The sequence below is a fragment of the Nycticebus coucang genome, chromosome 6 (assembly GCF_027406575.1).
Source record: "Nycticebus coucang isolate mNycCou1 chromosome 6, mNycCou1.pri, whole genome shotgun sequence".
Taxonomy (NCBI): domain Eukaryota; kingdom Metazoa; phylum Chordata; class Mammalia; order Primates; family Lorisidae; genus Nycticebus; species Nycticebus coucang.
The window spans coordinates 35,245,524-35,265,240 of record NC_069785.1 but is presented as its reverse complement, the minus strand read 5'-3'; the positions used below and the strand labels follow the sequence as shown (position 1 = coordinate 35,265,240).

Sequence of the window (19,717 nt, the reverse complement as noted above, 5' to 3'; positions counted from 1 at the left end):
TCAGTGAGTAGGGCGCCAGCCCCATATGCCGAGGGTGGCGGGTTCAAACCCAGCCCCGGCCAAACTGCAACCAAAAAATAGCCGGGCGTTGTGGCGGGCGCCTGTAGTCCCAGCTACTCGGGAGGCTGAGGCAAGAGAATCGCGTAAGCCCAAGGGTTAAGAGGTTGCTGTGAGCCGTGTGACATCACGGCACTCTACCCGAGGGCGGTACAGTGAGACTCTGTCTCTACAAAAAAAAAAAAAAAAAAAAAAGATGGTGAACTTAATGCATAAATGTCATGTGTGTCCTGACTGCTCCACAGATTGGCCATTCCTCAGTTTCTCTCCCTCTCCTTGGGTCTCCCTATTCTCTGAAACATGACAATATTGAATTCAGCCAATTAATAAATGAACAGGTTGGGTGGTGCCTGTGGCTCAGTGGGTAGGATGCCAGCTCTATATACTGAGGGTGGCAGGTTCAACCCGGCCCCGACCAAACTGCAACAAAAAAAAATAGCCGGGCATTGTGGCGGGCGCCTGTAGTCCCAGCTGCTCGGGAGGCTGAGGCAAGAGAATCGCGTAAGCCCAGGAGTTGGAGGTTGCTGTGAGCTGCCATGGCATCCTACCGAGGGTGACAGAGTAAGATTCTGTCTCTACAAAAAAAAAAATAAATAAATGAACAAGTTATTAAAGTGGCCTCTAGGTATTAAAATGAAAGAAAGTCTCATCTTTCATTTTAAATAAAAAGCTAGACATAACTATCCTTACTGAGAAAGCCATGTCAAAAGCCAAGATAACCCAAAAGCGAGACCTCTCGCACTGAACACCAATTAGCCAAGTTGTGATTGCAAAAAAAAAGCTCGTGAGGAAAAGTGCTGCTCCAGTGAACATGTGAATGATAAGAAAGTGAAACAGCCTCCTTACTGATATGGAGAGAGCTTTAGGGGTCTGAATAGAAGATCCAACCGGTCACAACATTCCCTGAGCTGAAGCCTAATCCAGAACAAGGTCCTAGCTCTCTTCAATTCTATAAACGGTGCAAGAGGTGAGGAAGCTGCAGAATAAAAATTGGAAGCAAGCAGAGCACGTTCATGAGGCTTAAGGAAAGAAGACACCTCCATAAAATAAAAGCACCAGGTGAAGCAGCAAGTGCTGATAGAGAAGCTGCAGCCAGTTGTGCAGATCTAGCTGAGAGCTTCAGTGAGAGAGGCCCCACTCAACAACCGATTTTCAGTGTAGATGAAATAGCTGTCCATAGGAAGACGGTCTTGTCTATGACTTTCATAGCTAAGGAGGAGAAATCAAAGCCTGGCTTCAGACTTCAACGGACAGGCTAACTATCTGGTTAGGGGCTAATGAGGCTGATGACTTTAAGTTGAAGCCAATGATCATTTTCTGTTCTGAAAATCCCAGGGCACTTAAGAATTATGTTAATCTACTCTGTGCTCTATAAATGGAACAACAAAGCCTGCATGACTGCACTCTCTTCATAGCTTAGTTTACTGAATATTTTAAGCCCATTATTGAGATCTACTTCTCAGAAAAAATGATTCCTTTCAAAATATTACTGCTCATTGACAATACACCTAGTCACCCAAGGGCTCTGAGAGAGACGTACAAGGAAATGAATGTTGCTTTCATGCCTGCTAACTTAATGCCCATTCTGCAGCCCATGGATCAGGGAGTGTTTTTGACTTCAGGTCTTACTATTTAAGAAATACATTCCAGGGCGGTGCCTGGGGCTCAAAGGAGTAGGGTGCCGGCCCCATATGCTGGAGGTGGTGGGTTCTAACCCAGCCCCGGCCAAAAACTGCAAAAAAAAAAAAAAAGAAAGAAAGAAAAGAAATACATTCCGTAAGGTTATAGCTGCCATAGACAGTGATCTATCTAATGGATACAGACAAAGTAAATTGAAAACTTTCTGGAATTCTAGATGCCATTAACAACATTGGTGATTCGGGGAGGAAGTCAAAACATCAACATTAACAGGAGTTTGGAAAAGTTGATTCCAACCTTCATGGATGACTTTGAGGGGGTTCAAGACTTCGGTAGAGGAAATAACTACAGATGTGGTGAAAATAAGAACTAGAATTAGAAGTGGGACCTGAAGATGTGACTGAATTGCCATAATCTCATAATAAAACTTGAATGGACAAAGAGTTGCTTTTTATTGATGAACAAAGAAAGTGGTTTCTTGAGAATGAAACTACTCCTGGTGAAGAGCCTTTGTGTACTGTTGAAATGACAACAAATGATTTAGAAGATTCTACCGACTTAGTTGATAAAGCAGCAGCTGGGTTTGAGAAGATTGATTCCAATCGTGAAAGAAGTTTTATAGCGGGTAAAATGCTATCAAACAGCACTGCATGCTATAGCGAAATCTTTGATGAAGAATCAATTGACATGACAAATCTTATTGTTGTCTTATTTGAAGAAATTGCCACAGCCACCCCACCCTTCAGCAGCTAGCAACCTGCTCAGCCAGCAGCCATCAACATCCAGGCAAGACTCTCCACCAGCAGAAAAGATTACCACTCACTAAAGGCTCAGATGATTGTTGGCAGTTTTTAACAATAAAGTATGTTTTAATTAAGGAATGTACATCTTTGAAGATATACTGTTGTTGCACAATCAATAGACTACTCTTATATGTACTAGGAAGCCAACATTTTTTGTGGGGGGCACAAGCTCCTATTTAATTGTGATAAAATTGTACAAGTATTTTGACATTTCCCCCATATTTAACCTCTTATAATGACAGGAAAACACCAACCAATCTCGGGATTTCATGAGTTTAATAAGTTTACCCCTTCAGTTCCTATTTGCAGCACCCAGTATTCCTGTGCAATCCCAGACAGACATGGCGGTGGCCAACTATACATTTCTGTTTCTGCAGAGTTTACAAGTTCATGTCTCTGAGTATTATGATGCAGAAGCACTTGACAGAATTGGTACCTCCCCATAGTTGAGGGACTTTAAATGTACCAGTAACATAAGCTTTTTCCCCTTCAAGGGAAAGAAAAAAAAAAATCACTCCAAAACCTAGCAGATCAGGCTGTGAGGCCTTTCCTCCTATCCCTTCTCTTCATCTCTTTAGGTTCTTTTTTTCTCTCGGTGATCTGAAATCAAACCCACAATATCGCCGAGGTATGTCTGTATATGTGATGTGCTTAGAACAATGCTGGCACTTCCAGTGTTAGCTGTTACGTCGCTGCTGTTATTGTGATTATTTGGATAGTAATCATTACTACTTTTGATGAAGGCTATCCTCTCTCCTGCCCATTTTTTCCTGGGGGGGGATATATTTTCTTGAAAGATGCCAGGAGTCATATATCTCCATGGAAAAAGGTCACAGAGATATATAGCATTCTCTTATACTCTTTTTAAAAAAACACCGAGTTTAGCTTCATTGACTGAAGTCTGAGAACTACTAAGCTCTGCTTGTTTGCTTTTAGGAGTCAATCAGTGATTTCTACTGGTATTATTCAGGGAAGGACGTCATTGATGAATCTGGACAGCACAATTTTTCCAAGGCTCTGGCAGTCACCAAGCAGATTTTCAATTCTCTTACAGAATATATCCAGGTATGTGCTGTAGAGTACATGCTCAAAAACAAAGAGAACATTTTTGACATGCCTATGGTCTGTCCTCCCTGCAGAATAATTTCAGGGAGCACAGCCATAACACTGAAGACATTTCTTACCTATAGACCGAAGCTGACAGTACCATGCTCTACATGAGGCTAGAGTTTATGGTCCCCCACTGCACCTCTTCACAGTGTGGTCACACTTCATTTGCATTTACCTAGTTGTGTTTTGCTTTCCCTCCTAGACTGAAAACTTCTGGAGGCCAGAACATTTCTTATTCAGTTTAAAAGTCTTCACATCTAGCACAGTGTCTGGCACATTGTAGGCATTCAGTAAGCACGGAGAGTGGAGCAGAGATATGACTGATAAAGGAATAAAAGGACAATGATGTCGAATACAGATTAAAAACAGAATCCATGGGATCCTATTAATTTGCCAGGTATTAACTCTATGGAAAAAGTAACTTCAGAAGCCCATAAACTATGTGCAGTGGTGGTCGGGACTTCAAGTGAGTTTCAGGTTGGCTGTCCAGGTCCTGGCGCAGTCTTTCCCTATTCCCAGCATTCTCTAGTCATTGCCCATGTGGGGGTCTAGCTACTGTGAAAAGGAGCAACGGAGGAACTCAGGCATAATTCACAATAAAACCTGGAGCTAGGGATAGCCCTCTGTCATAGAAGATTTTTCTGTAAGCAGAGAAAAATCAGCTTTGGATCACCATAATCAGGAGACTCATGAATAAGGCTGCCATTCATTTATTCAAACTCTGTGCCCTGCTAAGCTATATTTCATGAAAAGCAGAATAATATAATGCCTTGACTTTTAAAGAGCTTACAGTGCAATTGAGAAAATACACACATGAGGAAAATGATTTGATACAACATGATCACACCCGATTTAAAATAGTTACACATGCTATGCTTAAAAATCACCTGTATATGAGTTCTGAGGAAAGAAAGGTTCTTAAGAGCCAAAAGACTCCAAGTCCTCATGGGCGGAGGGATGAGAAAGCATATTTTGGGTCAGTCATTTGGAAAAGTTACAGAAATAGGATTATGCATCTCTTCTTAAGGAATAAAGTCAGCAATTGCATCAATCTTGCTGAAACAGAAGAGAAAGACCAGGAAGAAACAGGAAATATTTTACCCCTTTCCCTCTGTACCTTCATTGCTTACCCAAAGAACATTCTGTACTCTTGAGAGTCCACATGGTTTTAGTGGCTTTTCTTTGGGGAGGTAATATGACTGAGCTAATAAAGGTTCATATGATGAGCCCTGATTATACTCAGATTGTATTTGCTCATTAAAATAAACACGAAGCTAAGATGATTAGCTTGAAAAGGAGGGTTTTAAGGGAGAGATGGATCCTTGCCCCTCAAGCCCTGTAGAGATACAGAGAGATAAACCTAGGAACAGGGGACTGCTCTGAAGTATCACAGAATATGATATACCTGACGAGATCATTGACCGTATTTGATGATATTTGATCAGATCATATGGCTCAGATCAGTCTGATCCAAACTCTGCAAAACCCCATCCTAATCTTCAGAATTTCCCACGGAGCATGTAACCCAGATATAAAGGAGAAGCTCATTTTTGGTGAATGTGAGTTTCTTTCAACAACCAGTTTTGTTACAAAAAGAATCAAATGGCTTTTAGGGATCAGAAACGGAATGTAACACTGATTTCCAGTAACACTGATTTCTAAAACAAACGTATGTGATTGGGGATGCAGGCAATATTTCTCCTGTTACCCTCTTCCTTGGAAATCCTGCCAAGACTTTTCTAGATCTTAAGGTAATATCTGTGGGCCTTTTACAACTTTCTTATTAAAAAGTGAGTTGGAGATTGGTAAGGGTGGAAAAGTAATAGACTCTAAAGAAAAGAGGGTAAGAAGTATTGGTTCAATAATGATCTTCAAAAATAGGAAAGTTAAGGCCAGGCATGGTGTGTCATGCCTACAATACCAGCACTGGGAGGCCAAGATGGGAGGATTGCTTGAGGCCAGGAATTTGAGAGCATCTTGAGCAAGTATGAAACCTCTTCTCTACAAAAAGTAGGAAAAATTAGCTGGGCACCATGGTGCACGCCTATGGTTCCAGCTATAAGGAAGGCTGAGACATGAGAATCACTGGAGCCCAGGAGTTGGAGGTTGTAGTGACCTGTGATAACACAACTGCACTCTAGCTACAGCAACAGAGTGAGACTCTGTCTCAGAATATATAATAGGAAAGTTTATTAGAGTGGAAAATGCAAACTGGTAATTAAGTCATCCATCTATGTTTTGCTTTCAGAAAAGATAGAGATGGTTTTATATCTGAAGTTTATGTTAATGATAAGAAAATTTTAGAAGTGGTTGGCCATTAGAATTAGTACAGGGATGTCCTTTTAACTTGGACAGCTACACTGTAGCATTTATGTGCAGCTTTGACACTACACAATGGGGAGACGATGGCCTGTTTTCAAACTGGACTCCACACACCTCTGACTTCCTCAAAAGACCTCTCAAGCCAAGAGGTGGGTGAGCTGGGCCAGGGTGTCCTTCAGCCCTGTGTCACCCACAGCACTTAGCTATCTTAAATATGATGTGGTAGCTCAAGCCTGTAATCCCAGCCTTCTGGGAGGCCGAGGTGGATGGATTGTTTGAGTTCCGGAGTCAGAGACCAGCCTGAGCAAGAGCCAGACCCCCATCTAACAATAGCCGGGTATTGTGGTGGGTGCCTGTAGTCCCAGCTATTTGGGAGGCTGAGGCAAGAGAATCACTTGAGCCCAAGACTTTGAGGTTGCTATGACACTATGGTACTGGACTGAGGGCTACTAAGTGAGACTCTGTCTCAAAATAAATAAATTAATTAACTAAATGGTTCTTCAGTGTAAGGTTGTATTTGAGGAACTTACTCTGCAGCTAAATGAAAACCAAGAGACTGTGAAATCCCTAGTGGTTTTTCCTAGATGTGGTATTTTTATAATCAGGAAAAGAAAAAATCATAATATCCTGGGGAAATACTGAGCTACAAAACAGGTGATGTTTTCAAAGTACTATCTACCCAGATTAATAGGTATAAAGTGCTGTTGCCAGAGCAGGCTTCAGAGCAGTTTGGGATGTGGAAGTGAACTAAGCGTGTCCTCCTCTCTCTAGGGCCCCTGTGTCGGGAACCAGCAGAGCCTGGCTCACAGCAGGCTGTGGGACGCAGTGGTCGGCTTCCTCCATGTGTTTGCTAACATGCAGATGAAGCTCTCCCAGGTACTGTGGCCAGTTCCCTGCACGTGTCACCCCTTGGGATTCCCATTGTGGATGTGGCTGCTTGACCAAAGGCTGGAAAGGCCATCCACTTTAGGCCTCTTTTTTTTTTTTTTTTGTAGAGACAGAGTCTCACTGTACCGCCCTCGGGTAGAGTGCCGTGGCGTCACACGGCTCACAGCAACCTCTCACTCTTGGGCTTGCGCAATTCTCCTGCCTCAGCCTCCCGAGCAGCTGGGACTACAGGCGCCCGCCACAATGCCGGGCTATTTTTTGTTGCAGTTTGTCCAGGGCTGGGTTTGAACCCGCCACCCTCGGCATATGGGGCCGGCGCCCTACTCACTGAGCCACAGGCGCTGCCCCATAGGCCTCATTTTTAAAACTGAGGGCCAACATGGGAGACAGAAATGAATGCGTCCGGGGGCCGGGCCCCAGGCAGGCTTCTGCATGACTGCGGCTTCCTTCCTTGTGTCCCACCAGCCCACCCTTTGCACAATATTAGCGCCTCGACATTTGCTTTCGATGGTGCGAGTCCTTTCTGCTTCCTTGTCACTGTTTTGTCTGCCCATAAACAGTCTACCTACCGGCCCTGTCTGATCTGTCCAATGTCGCATGTCTCTGTAACACACACCCCTTCTCCTCTCATCTCTGCATCCTCCTCCCTCCCCGTCTCTGCTTCTCCTTCTCACTCCCCATCTCTCTGGCAAGATGAATCAGAACCACTCAGAGCATTTATTATGAACAAATAAATGTAGCGTAGGTAGTAGTTTATCACCTCTCTCCATGGCAACACGTGAAGGAGACCTTGAGGATGGGTTTCGGCTGATTAGAGTAACATTTGCAGCTTTAATTTGAATAATGTCTATCTAAAACGTTCAAGGCTGTCACATCTGCCTCCTCTCCTCTGGAATGTGCTATTTAACTCCTTCATTTTTTTCCCCTTTTGACTCTGGCCTTAAGGGAGGAGAGAGTTCATGGGAGGGCTGCTAATTTGACAGTCATACATCCACTCCTCTGTCAGCTGAGCCAGTGGTGCAGAGGCTCTGGAGACAAAAGCCTTAGTCCTACCACCTGCCCACCGGTGGCTTTCAGAAAGTCACTTCCTCCTGCTGGTTTCTGGTTTCACCATCTATAGAACATGTGGAGTTAAAACAGATAATCTATGAGGTCTTTTCCCAGCTGTAATACTCTATACTTCTATGATATTTCATATAGACTTATGACCCCATAGATAGGGGAGAATTCCTCTGACAATTGAAGAACTAGGCAAAGAGCTATGGTTTGTTTTGAGGGATTCTGTAGTAGAAATATAGAATATACATTTTTTAATTGCACCCTCAGATTACCCACCTTGGATCTTCAAGGATCGTTTCCTGTTGTGATGTAGGATAAAGCTAACTTAAAGCTAAAGCACAGAGCTAACTTAGCAATGCCCTTTCTGCACTGCTGACGTTAAAACCAAACAGACTAGTATCGAAACCATCCAGAGGAATAGCCTCAATTATATACCATTTTAAGGGACCAGTGGCACCCAGATCACCACCAACTAGAATCAAGAGAATCTAAATTAATGCAGAAAGAAAGGAGAACCCACTGGGTGATTATGACCTTGATACTTGAACTGGATTGCAACAGTATTCTCATGAAGCTCCCTGGTGATTCTCTAATATAGAAAATGACAACAGAAACTACTAGAAATATCTAAAGGCTTTCTGCTGGATTGGGTTGTTCCGTAGTTTTGGACAACAACTAATATATCTGCCACATTGTGCTGATAAAAGGAAAAATGAAAAGGAGCTCTATCGGGGCGTCCCGCTACAGTGAGTCTCCTGGTGCTGTAAACAATGGATGATAAGATGTCCTCATTCACAATAGAAGGGAGCTCAATCCCCACACCGCGCAGCCTTCACCTAACCTTTCCAGAGCAGACTCTTCTTGCTCAGTGCTCTGAACTTTGCTAAGGGATCAGTTAGCTCAGGGGTATCTCCTGTTTCTGTTCTAGGATTCCAGTCAGATCGAGCTGCTGAAGGAACTCTTGGATCTCCTTCAGGACATGGTGGTGATGCTTCTGTCCCTCCTGGAAGGTTGGGCTGTTTGGTATAACTAGGCATTCACACAACTGTAACTGGTCTAAGCGCTAACCTTACTAATCATGCAGATTATCCTTCTGACAGGTCACTGGTACCATGTGATATTGGTCAGAAAGCCAAATTTTCTGAAACAAACAAAAAAAAGAGTGAGGGGCACATGGTTTAAATGGATGACGCCTAAAATCAACTCATTTGATATCAATAGGAAAGCCAGAATGAACTGGGGAAAACCTCCAAGCTTTGCTGTTCCCCATCCTCTCCTCTCCCCATTGCTTTTCAACACATCTGGCTGCTGGTGTGTATGCCAGCCATCTAGTTGGGCACCCTCCTAGGTCTAAGGGGATGAGAGGGACAACCCATATCCCTATGTGTCCCCAAGAATCTGATAATGAAATGACTTCCCAGGCCCCAGGCCTGATGAAAGGCAGTGGTGCCACCATCTCCTCCTTCCCTCTGGTCCTTCCCCCCCTTGGCTCCTAGTGGTGTAGTCTTTACGGCTTGCTGCTCCCTCCTACCCTTCTCCAGATCATCACGGTCAGAAAAGAACTAATTAATTTGGCACATAAGTCTTCTAAAAATAGCTACCTGACAAGTTACATGATGGCTTGGGTTTATTTATGTATCTATATGTCTTTTTGAACCTGCCTCACAGGGAATGTGGTAAATGGAACTATTGGCAAGCAGATGGTTGACACACTGGTAGAATCATCTACCAATGTAGAAATGATCTTGAAATTCTTTGATATGTTCTTGAAACTTAAAGACTTAACCAGCTCAGATACCTTCAAAGAATATGACCAAGACGGTAAAGGGATTATCTCCAAAAAAGAATTCCAGAAGGCCATGGAAGGGCAAAAACAGTACACACAGTCAGAGATTGACTTTCTCCTTTCATGTGCAGAAGCTGATGAGAATGACATGTTTAATTACATTGATTTTGTAGACCGGTTCCATGAGCCGGCCAAGGACATAGGGTTCAATGTGGCAGTGTTGTTGACAAATCTTTCCGAGCACATGCCAAATGACTCTCGCCTGAAGTGTCTGCTGGACCCAGCAGAAAGTGTGCTGAATTACTTTGAACCATACCTAGGACGGATCGAGATCATGGGTGGGGCCAAGAAAATCGAGCGTGTTTATTTTGAGATCAGTGAATCGAGTCGGACTCAGTGGGAGAAGCCTCAGGTGAAGGAATCGAAGCGACAGTTCATCTTTGATGTTGTCAATGAAGGTGGCGAGCAAGAGAAGATGGAGCTGTTTGTGAACTTCTGCGAGGACACCATCTTTGAGATGCAGTTAGCATCTCAGATCTCTGAATCCGATTCCACTGACAGGCCAGAGGAGGAGGAAGAGGAAGACCCTTCTTACACGTTAGAAATTGAAGGTGAAGAGGAGGAAGACAAGTGTTTTGAGCCTATCTCGGCATTTGCCATGGCCTGTGCCTCAGTGAAGAGAAACGTCTCCAGCTTTCTGAAGAAGGCCACCCTGAAGAACCTCAGGAAGCAATACAGGAACGTGAAAAAGATGACCTCAAAGGAGCTGGTGAAGGTGTTCTTCTCTTTCTTCTGGACATTGTTCATGGGGATCTTCCAGCTGTTCTTCACTATATTGGGAGGGATCTTTCAGATCCTTTGGAGCACAGTGTTTGGAGGGGGCCTAGTAGAAGGGGCAAAGAACATCAGAGTGACCAAGATCCTGGGAGACATGCCTGACCCGACCCAATTTGGTATCCATGAGGATACTATGGAGGTGGAGAGGGCAGAAGTGACTGAGCGGGGTATCACAGCTGAACTGGTGCACTTTGTAAAGGGTGAGAAGGGAGATGCAGACGTGATGTCAGACCTCTTCGGACTGCACCCAAAGAAGGAAAGTAGCTTAAAGCATGGGCCTGAAGTGGGTTTGGGTGACCTCTCTGAAATTATTGGCAAGGACGAACCCCCCACGTTAGAGAGTACTGTACGGAAGAAAAGGAAAGCACAGGTAAGCACACTTCATTTCTATCATCTTCCTTTATCCACAGAAAAAGACTTTCCACCCTCTCTTGCAATCCTTATTGACACCATTTGCCCAGGAGCTGACCCTGTATTGGACATGACTCTCCTGTGATTCTCCCAATCTTATCATCCCAGCTCTGACATGTCAGGGAAATCAAGACTGAGAGGATTGTCTCAGTTTCTAGTCCTTGGGTGCTGTTCCAGTTTACATTGTAGAGTTCAAACACAATGGTCTCAGACCCCCTATTTGCTTCTGACATTTATTAAAAAGTTATCTCTCATGGCACATAGATTCATTCAGTGAACTCAACGTGTGGAAAACCAACTGTAACCTAAGAGGAGACCTATCATGGGAGATAGCACTTCTATAGCATCCTAAAAAGTCCAGATGATATTGTATGATGGGGCATAGCCTCCCACCGAGTTCGATAATGCTTGGGGCATTTTTATCTAGTGATGCACCACTATTCAGTTAGTGCTTTGAGTCAGTCAACTAGATCAAGTGAACAAGGTAGCAGTAATTCAAAGCCCTTGGCCACAGAAGGGTGTACCCCTCTCTTTGCAACATCCAACTTACAGTGTCATCCTAGCATTGAAGAGAGAAGTGTGAAGACATCAGAGTCCATTATTGTTTATTGAAAAATTAATGTGCATTTGTTAGTGTTTTAGGCTCTGGGGATACAGTGGTGAATGAGAAATGCATGGTCCCTATAGTGAACCTATAGAGAACATAGACACTGGACAAGCATGAAGGGTTCTAGGAAGGAGAAGGTTGGGTGCTAGGGAAATGCACAGGAGAGAGCATTGACCTGGTTTGGAGAGCCAGGGAGGGACGTATCCGACCATAGGCACCCTTACAAGATTATTTATTATGTTTTCCTCCCTGATATAGCCCCAGGGTTTGATACCTAATAGAGTTCATGAACTCATCCTAGAAAAAGTGCTACATACCTCATTGCTAAATATCACTATGGTCACCTTCAAAGGACTCCCCTTGGGAAGTTTTGCACCAACGCCAGAGCCTAGTCCACCCTTCAAAGCAATTTTTCTAAAATGAGTTTGCAAACTTAATTGCCCAACCTCATATGCCACACTGTGTTCTACGATATGAGAATACATTGGTTGAAAAGAGAAATAGTATTTTTGCTTTCATGAAGCTTAACTTCTAGTAGGAGAAGACAAAAAATAAGATATTTACCATTTTTGCCACATGTTAGAATAAATGAACATGCTAATGTGTTGCGGAGGGAACACAGACCCACTAACCATAGGGTGGTCCAAGAGGCTTCTGAAAAGGTGTCCTCTGAGCTGAGTCCTGAAGCATACGTGGCATTTAACCAAAAAGCTGGGCAGTCATACCCCAGGCAGAGATATGGGCAGTGCAGGCCTTGGAGTGCAGGAAGATTCAGAATGTTCCAGGAAAGGAAAGGAGGTCTGCATGTTTGAGTGTTGGAAATAAGTCAAGTGCATGAGATGAGGATAGAGAGAAAGGCCAGGATCATGCAGGGCTCGTAGGCCTTAGTAAAGAGCTTGAATTCTATTCTGAGTGCAGACGCCTCTACCACAGGGATTGAAGCAGTGGCAAGAGGCCAGAAGACAAGGCAGGAAGCTGGTCTGACCCCCTGGGCTGTAGGACCACTGCCCTGGGCTCTCATGGTGTCCTATACGTGTTTCTTCTTGAGATGAATAAATAGGAGGGAAATTGAGTTTTCAGGCTTGAAACCTTTGTCTTGGCATCTCTCGAGTCACCTGATACACGGCAGGGCACTCACACTCAGTGATCCCAAGAGAAGCAGAAACACGATAAACCATTGCGATTTGTGACCAAGTAGAAAATGGCCAACGATGTGGCTCATCTTCATGAACTCCCTTCTGTGAAGAAATCTTGACTGATTGTTGTTTTTGTCTAGGCAGCAGAGATGAAGGCAGCGCATGATGCAGAAGGAAAAGCAGACTCTGAGAAGGCAGAGTAAGTTTTTGGCAGTGTCAACTACTCTAATAGCACTGGTAGATAGTTCTCAACAGCATCTGCTATCATATTGCTTCTCTATTAATGGAAACGATGTATACATTCCGTAAGCCCTGGGTTTATTTCCTTTTACCCCAGCTACGTAATAACACATTCTATTAACTTTATAGTCTCAGTAATAGATTGGATTCACTGTCTGGCCAACACATGATCAATCACCTATACTTTGCAACCTCATGTAACATTAGTAATGATGAGATCTAATATTTACTGAATACCTATTACATGTCAGGCCTGTGTTATGTTCTTTTATCCATTATTAGGCCTTGCCATAGGCTTAAAGAGCAGGTACCCTTACTAACACTCAAGAAGGCTTTGAAAATAAAAGACAGCTTTTCTGAAGGGGAAAAAAAATTGCTAAGTCTAATTTCCGAAAAGAGTAGAGACTTGTGTATAACTGATGCAGCCTATGACCTTGCTCATCAAAGTAGTCACCACTCATGAAATCTATACGTGATGTCCAGCCATAGTGGATTGATAATGACCTGAGGTTTCTACCCTTTGACAATGATTCCACATCCTGTTCTTGCGAACCTAGGTTTCTTTCTAGTTAGTCTCCTTTCCTGAGCCAGCCCTACCGCTGTCCCCCACTAAGTGGGCTTCCCATTCCTACAGCATGGAAGATGGAGAGAAGGAGGACAAAGTGGACGAGGAGGGGCCAGCCGAGCACCTGTGGGCAGAGGCGGCCAAACGAAGGAAGCGGCGGCAGGGTCAGAAGCCGGAGAAGCCAGAAGCCTTCATGGCCAATTTCTTTAAAGGGCTGGAAATCTATCAGACCAAGTTACTGGTAAGCGCTCCAGCCTCAGCCCTATTTCTGGGGGCGCATTGGCCTGGGCAGGCCCCAGAGACCAGCCGCTGATTCATTTCACCCTGTAGTTAGTTCTGCTTCCTCCCCTTTCTCTCCTTCTTCTTTTCTTCCTGTAAGTGGGGATGATCTAGAAAGAGCCACAGCCCTCAGGCAGCTCTGCCCAGCAGGGAGGTATCCTCTCCAAAAGAGCAGGAATGCCTCTTTCTGGGTGGTCCTTTATGTTTATTAGGTGGGGATTCAGCAATCCTGTTCCAAAAGCTCAAAAGTAGTTTGATCACGTGGGATACAGAAAGAAGTTTTCTGTGCTAGGCTGGGCTCCCATGCTTGTCCTCCAAAGCTTTCTACATTTAATTCAAACCTCAGCGGGGCTTATAATTTTTGATGAATTGCCCACTGAGATACCATGGCTTACAGCCAGGACCACACCTTCCCTGGCACCAGTACTGAGGGTCCCCCACAGAGAGTTTAAAAACTTGGCCCACAAAGCTACCATTCCAGCCTTCAAGTGCTGACTTTTCCAGGGAAGATGGCAGTGGGAATGGAAATGGTGCCCCTGAGGAGAGGAAAAGCCTCCTGGGGCTGTAACGTACCCAGGGAGGAAGACTCTAGGCCACAGTCTGGCTGTGTCCAGGATGGCGGTTACAGGAGTCTTTCATGGCCCTAGATCACACATGATTTCCAAATAGACTACTTCCACGTTAAGTGATTATGAAAACACACACACAAAGCACCTTCAAGGCAGTGCCAGAGTCCTCAGCTGCTGCTGTGTTTGGGCATCTGGTTCCGTAAGAGATAAGCTAGAGCAGGGTTCTTTTGAGCATTATTCTAAGCAATTTGTCAAAAATCAACATTTCTGGTTCCTTTCAAATATGTCATGCCTGGGTTAAGAAGACCAGGATTGTCCTAGAAGAATGCTCAGCAAAGAGGAGGGCTAGTCTTGTGTGCACATGTAACCAGAATGGATACCCTGTGTGGAGAAGGATGCTCTCTCTCCCTTCTAAAGCTCTTCCACTTTTGCCTGTCCTTTTCTTTTCAGCATTACCTGGCCAGGAATTTCTACAACCTGAGGTTCCTTGCTCTGTTTGTAGCCTTCGCTATCAACTTCATCCTGCTTTTTTATAAGGTGATATTTCATTCGGGAGTTATTTGCTAAATATGCTATATACTAAGTATTCTATGTACAGGAAAAAAATGTAACAGGAATTATACTGTTAATTATAGCAAAAATTATAACAGCTGAGGAAATTTCTAAGACATTGGCTTCTAAAAAAGATAGCAATGAGCAGAATGGCAGGAGAGCCATTTAGGGGACCATTTAAATAGTTCAGGTGTATTCCAATCATTACTTAATTCAGTCTTCAAATATTTGTTGAAATCTATGTGCTAGCTAGACTCTACCTTAGGAACCACAGGGTATTTCAAAATGAGTCATAAATGCAGTTCTTTCTTTGAGGAATAAGACAACTGAGAGCCATTACAGTTGTTCCATGTGTTAGAATCAAAATGAAGAAATAATTAACAGGAGCTGGGAAGAGACGGTCACTGGAGATAAAGATTTAGAACATTGATAAGTGAGTCTTGCATGCTGTACATGCAATAACAGCTAGTGTAATGAATTAATGAATGGCCCTGAATCCCTGGCATAGGCTTTAACTGGCTTTTCTCTCTGGTGCCTCTCTCCCTTTTTATTTAACCACCAATCCAATTTTTGTAAAACATTATTTTATCCATATCAGCTTTCAATTTGATGCTTTCTGTTGCCCTTAGAGGAGGAAATGGAAGTCCATAGTCAGGTTTGGTCAAGTTGGGCTTTAAACATACTGAGAGGCCAGGTGTGTGGCTCACGTCTGTAATCTTAGCACTTAGGGAGGCTGAGGCAAGTAGAGTGCTTGATCTCAGGAGTTCGAGACCAGCCTGAGCAAGAGTGAGACTCTGTCTCTACTAAAAATTAAAACCAGCCAGGTGTCATGGTGAGCACCTGTAGTCCCAGCTACTTGGAAGGCTGAGGCAAGAGGATCACTTGCACCCAGGAGTCTGAGGTTGCTGTGAGCTACAATGATACTATAGCACTCTACTGAGGGCGACAGACTGAGACTGTGTCTCAAAAACAAAACAATAAACAGTGAAGTTGAAGTGACTCCAGACAGCCATTTGGGTGGAAGGAGCCAAGCAGGCCATTGCAGCTACAGGCTAAAAGCCTCCAAGGTGTAGAACTGACAGTCATCTGTATGAGAACGGCAGCTGAAGCCAGGAAAGTAAATCGCATCTCGGAAAGAAGATACGGAGCGTGAATGTGGACATGGAGGCGTGTGCTTGTGTGTGTTTGTGTCCTGGCTGCCTCCCAGCTCACACAGCATTTCAGAGATCCCCTCCTGTGGCATAGGGATTATAACATACATAGTAGAAAATCCCTATTTTAATGTTCAGGGGTTTTTTGTTTGTTTTGAGATGGAGTCTCACCGCGATGTCATGGCTCACAGCGACCTCTAACTCTTGGGCTCAGTGATCCTCTTTTCTCAGCCTCCCAAGTAGCTTGAACTATAGGTCCTCCCAGCCCACAACGTCTGGCTAGTTTTTCTATTTTCAGTAGAGATGGGGTCTCACTCTTGCTCAGGCTGGTCTTGACCGTCCAAGCTCAGGCGATCTACTGCCTGCCTCCCAGAATGCCTAATTTTAATTTTTTGCTCTATTTTCAAAAGACACAGGTTTTGTCTCTTCTTAAAATTTTTGATTGCAATTATTAGAGTTACTGGGAGATTCTTAGTAATAAGTCACCTAAAACCCTTATCATTCAGCTGGTAATGTTCAGTCACTACTATTTGCATAGCATACGCTAATAATGTAAAATACATGGGGAGTGTCCAGTGGCTGAGGCTCTTTCTGGTGTTTATAAGTGAATCTGTCTTTGGGCCAGGTGACAGAAGAACCTTTAGAAGAAGAGACGGAGGACGTGACGAACCTGTGGAATTCCTTTAATGATGAGGAAGAGGAGGAAGCCATGGTGTTCTTTGTCCTGCAGGAGAGCACTGGATACATGGCGCCCACCCTGCGGGCCCTGGCCGTCATTCACACGGTCATCTCTCTAGTCTGTGTGGTGGGCTATTACTGCTTGAAGGTGAGCTGCTCACCTCTCTGGGTCTAATGATTCCTCAAGCCACAAGTATCAGTTCTGAGCCCAGCCAGCCCTTTGCACTAATACTTTGCTCATAGAGTAAGGTCCATGGAGGAGCAACACTCCCCTGGGAGCTGCCTAGACCTGCAGGAGCTCAGCCCCAATCACAGGTCTTGTAAATCAGAACCTACAGCTTAACATGGTTCCGGGTGCTCTGGGGTTGTATTTCACAAAATTAGTCATCAGGCTAAGTCATTCAGCTATTTATTTGGGAGAGGTTCTTCTGATCTCTAACTGATGTTGATATTTTTATATACAAATATTTTTTTCATTAAGTTGTGACCATTTGAGTTCTCAGAAGAAAACTTAATGGACGTGTTTCTGTTTCAGTTATCTACTGCTGCGTAACAAACCATGCCAAAGCTTAGTGGTTAAGACAACTATTTTCTCTCTCTGGTTCTATGGGTTGTGCCTAAAGTCAGCTGGGTGCTCAGGTAGGCTAGAATAGCCAAGCTGGCACATTCCCACACCTGGCAGTTGGGTAGAGGACAGCCGGGAGGCTTGCTCAGCTCAGGCAGGTGGGCCTTTCTGAGTTCTCCCTCTCCATGTGGCCTCTCTGCATGACCTCTCCAGTGGGGTAGCTGAACCTCTTACATGATGGCTTGGGGTTTCCAGAAAGAGCACAAATGGGGAAGACACTAGCCCTTCTTAAGTCCTACCAGTGGCTGTTGGGTGAAGCAAGTTGCATGCCAGCCCAGATTCACTGTTGCATGGCAGGAGATGAGTATCCAAGAGGATGAATACTAAGGAGCATGGTCTACTGGGGCCGTCTTTGTATGGGTATATACATATTACAGATATGTCAGTCTTCAGTCCTTCTATTTTAGTGTCCTAAGGCCAGTTCTTGTTCCACTACACCATGATTTTATTTTTCTCACTACTTTTCTCATTATTATTTTTCTCATTACATTTTTTCTGCCTTCTCTTACATAGGAGGCCTCCTTAGCTACACACCAAGCCATTAATCTTCCTAGGAAAAGTCCAGAAAATATATTCCCATCCTTGTGTTCCCTTCTTCCCCCCAGTGATCCATGGTATCATATAGGAAGTCCAATTACCTTGCTGGAGAGACTGTGTGCCTTGGACCACACTGAGGACTCCATCATAACTATGAAAGTGTGGGTTCAGGAGCCGGGTTACCTGGGCTGGACTCACAGCTCTGCCACTTAACCTCCCTGGTCCTCTGTCTCTTCATCTGTAAAAGTTAGCGTTATAATAATAATGCACCAAATAGAGTTTGGTGGGAGGATGAAGTGGATTACTATGTGCAAGTGTACTCAGAAAATTGGACACAGTAAACCCCAGAGTGTGTTAGCTACTGTCCTTTACTTTGAGATCCTAGAGTTCAGCTTGATGGATAGGGTGCATGTATACAGGTGATCTAGAGAAAATCAAAACAAGGGTATACAAACTCCTAATGCTTTGAGTCCCTGAGCTCAGCCCTGCTCTAAAACTCAGTGTTATCATTGTTCTTCAGAATCATTTAAAAACATAGCACAGTGGCTATAATCTTGCCTCCCCTGCCACAGTGTCACTGTCCCTCGCAGGGTGTGGTGCCTGTCTTAGCCTTTCCACCTTCTTATCATTAGGCTTTTATTTCCTCAATGCCATTTTGTTGTTTTAAAGAAAAACAAATGGCAAGAGGTCGCTCTTTACAAATTAGTATCTGTGTTTTTTCCTTGTTTTGGAAATAGCGTGAGCTGGGCTTCATGCCTATCATGAGTTTTGAGGCAGAGTTTGGAGACCAAGGTCTCAAAGCTGTTGCCAAGTAAACTGTGGCATCCCGGACCTGGCTCTGTCTTAGGAATTAGGCTTTCCTGGGCAGAGCAAGTCTGTCATTTCCTGGGATTTCAGCAGTTTCCTTTGACCTAGTAATTCTGTCCTGTGTTAGAAGCATTGTGAACACTCAGTTATGGTTGGGTGTCCCTTCCTGTCCCTTTCTATAGTCCCCTTGGGTGGCAGGTCTTGACAGCATGTCACCATATTAAAGCCACTTTATAAGAGAATGAGGAGTGGTGAGTAGTAGGAAAAAAAATCAGGGAGAAAACTTCAATACCAAAAGACTGTGTACAGAGTCTTCTGAACCCTCTCATTCTACTCAAACTGTATTTTATTACCTAAACTTCAAAGCATGAAATGGGTTTGACCTTGGACATTGAAGAGGGCTGAAATACTTCATCATATTCCTGTGGCTGGCCAATCTATTCTAGAATAGTTTATTAGTCTAAGTCTTGGTTCAACTCCAGCCTATGAGTCTTAGGATATCTCACTCGGCCGGCCTGGGCACTCGGCCCTTCTCACTAGGCTGATACTATATACATGTGTTTAGTTTTGTATTACAAACAGTACTATTATCTCACTGGGATTGCTCAGGGAGTCTAGTTTATATTAACGTCAACTATGTAACAAATGTTAAAGGGTGGCCCAAATCAGATCAGCCTTTGGTGGTGGTGGTGGGGGGGGCAAGTATATTAGCCCAAACAAGTGAGAAGAGATTGATTTGGCTTTAGATCCCACACTGGGAACCCTAAGAATCCCACCTTAAGGAGATTGTTACTCTGAAGTTGGAAGGTTACCCTGTGACAAATGCCTGGGAGCAGCTTTAATCACAAAGCCTTCTCTGAGTCACCAGTGTCTTGCTGCTCTAGGTCCCTTTGGTGGTATTCAAAAGGGAAAAAGAAATTGCCAGGAAGCTGGAGTTTGATGGCCTGTACATCACAGAACAACCTTCCGAAGATGACATCAAGGGGCAGTGGGACCGCTTGGTCATCAACACGCCGTAAGTGTCCTTCCACCCACAACCTAAGAAGGAAATGGAGGCTGT

General features: G+C 44.1%; 1 protein-coding gene across 2 annotated transcripts in view; it reads left to right on the top strand.

Annotated features, from left to right (window-relative positions):
• RYR3 (ryanodine receptor 3) overlaps nucleotides 1-19,717 on the top strand; it is a 502,828-nt gene that overhangs the window by 468,764 nt on the left and 14,347 nt on the right. For both annotated transcript variants that reach the window (XM_053594081.1, XM_053594080.1), the window contains 9 exons: nucleotides 3,435-3,563; nucleotides 6,702-6,806; nucleotides 8,806-8,887; nucleotides 9,546-10,870; nucleotides 12,795-12,853; nucleotides 13,529-13,700; nucleotides 14,758-14,844; nucleotides 16,636-16,836; nucleotides 19,542-19,672. In XM_053594081.1, coding sequence (XP_053450056.1) covers nucleotides 3,435-3,563; nucleotides 6,702-6,806; nucleotides 8,806-8,887; nucleotides 9,546-10,870; nucleotides 12,795-12,853; nucleotides 13,529-13,700; nucleotides 14,758-14,844; nucleotides 16,636-16,836; nucleotides 19,542-19,672 — 2,291 coding nt within the window. The remainder of the gene's footprint in view (nucleotides 1-3,434; nucleotides 3,564-6,701; nucleotides 6,807-8,805; nucleotides 8,888-9,545; nucleotides 10,871-12,794; nucleotides 12,854-13,528; nucleotides 13,701-14,757; nucleotides 14,845-16,635; nucleotides 16,837-19,541; nucleotides 19,673-19,717) is intronic.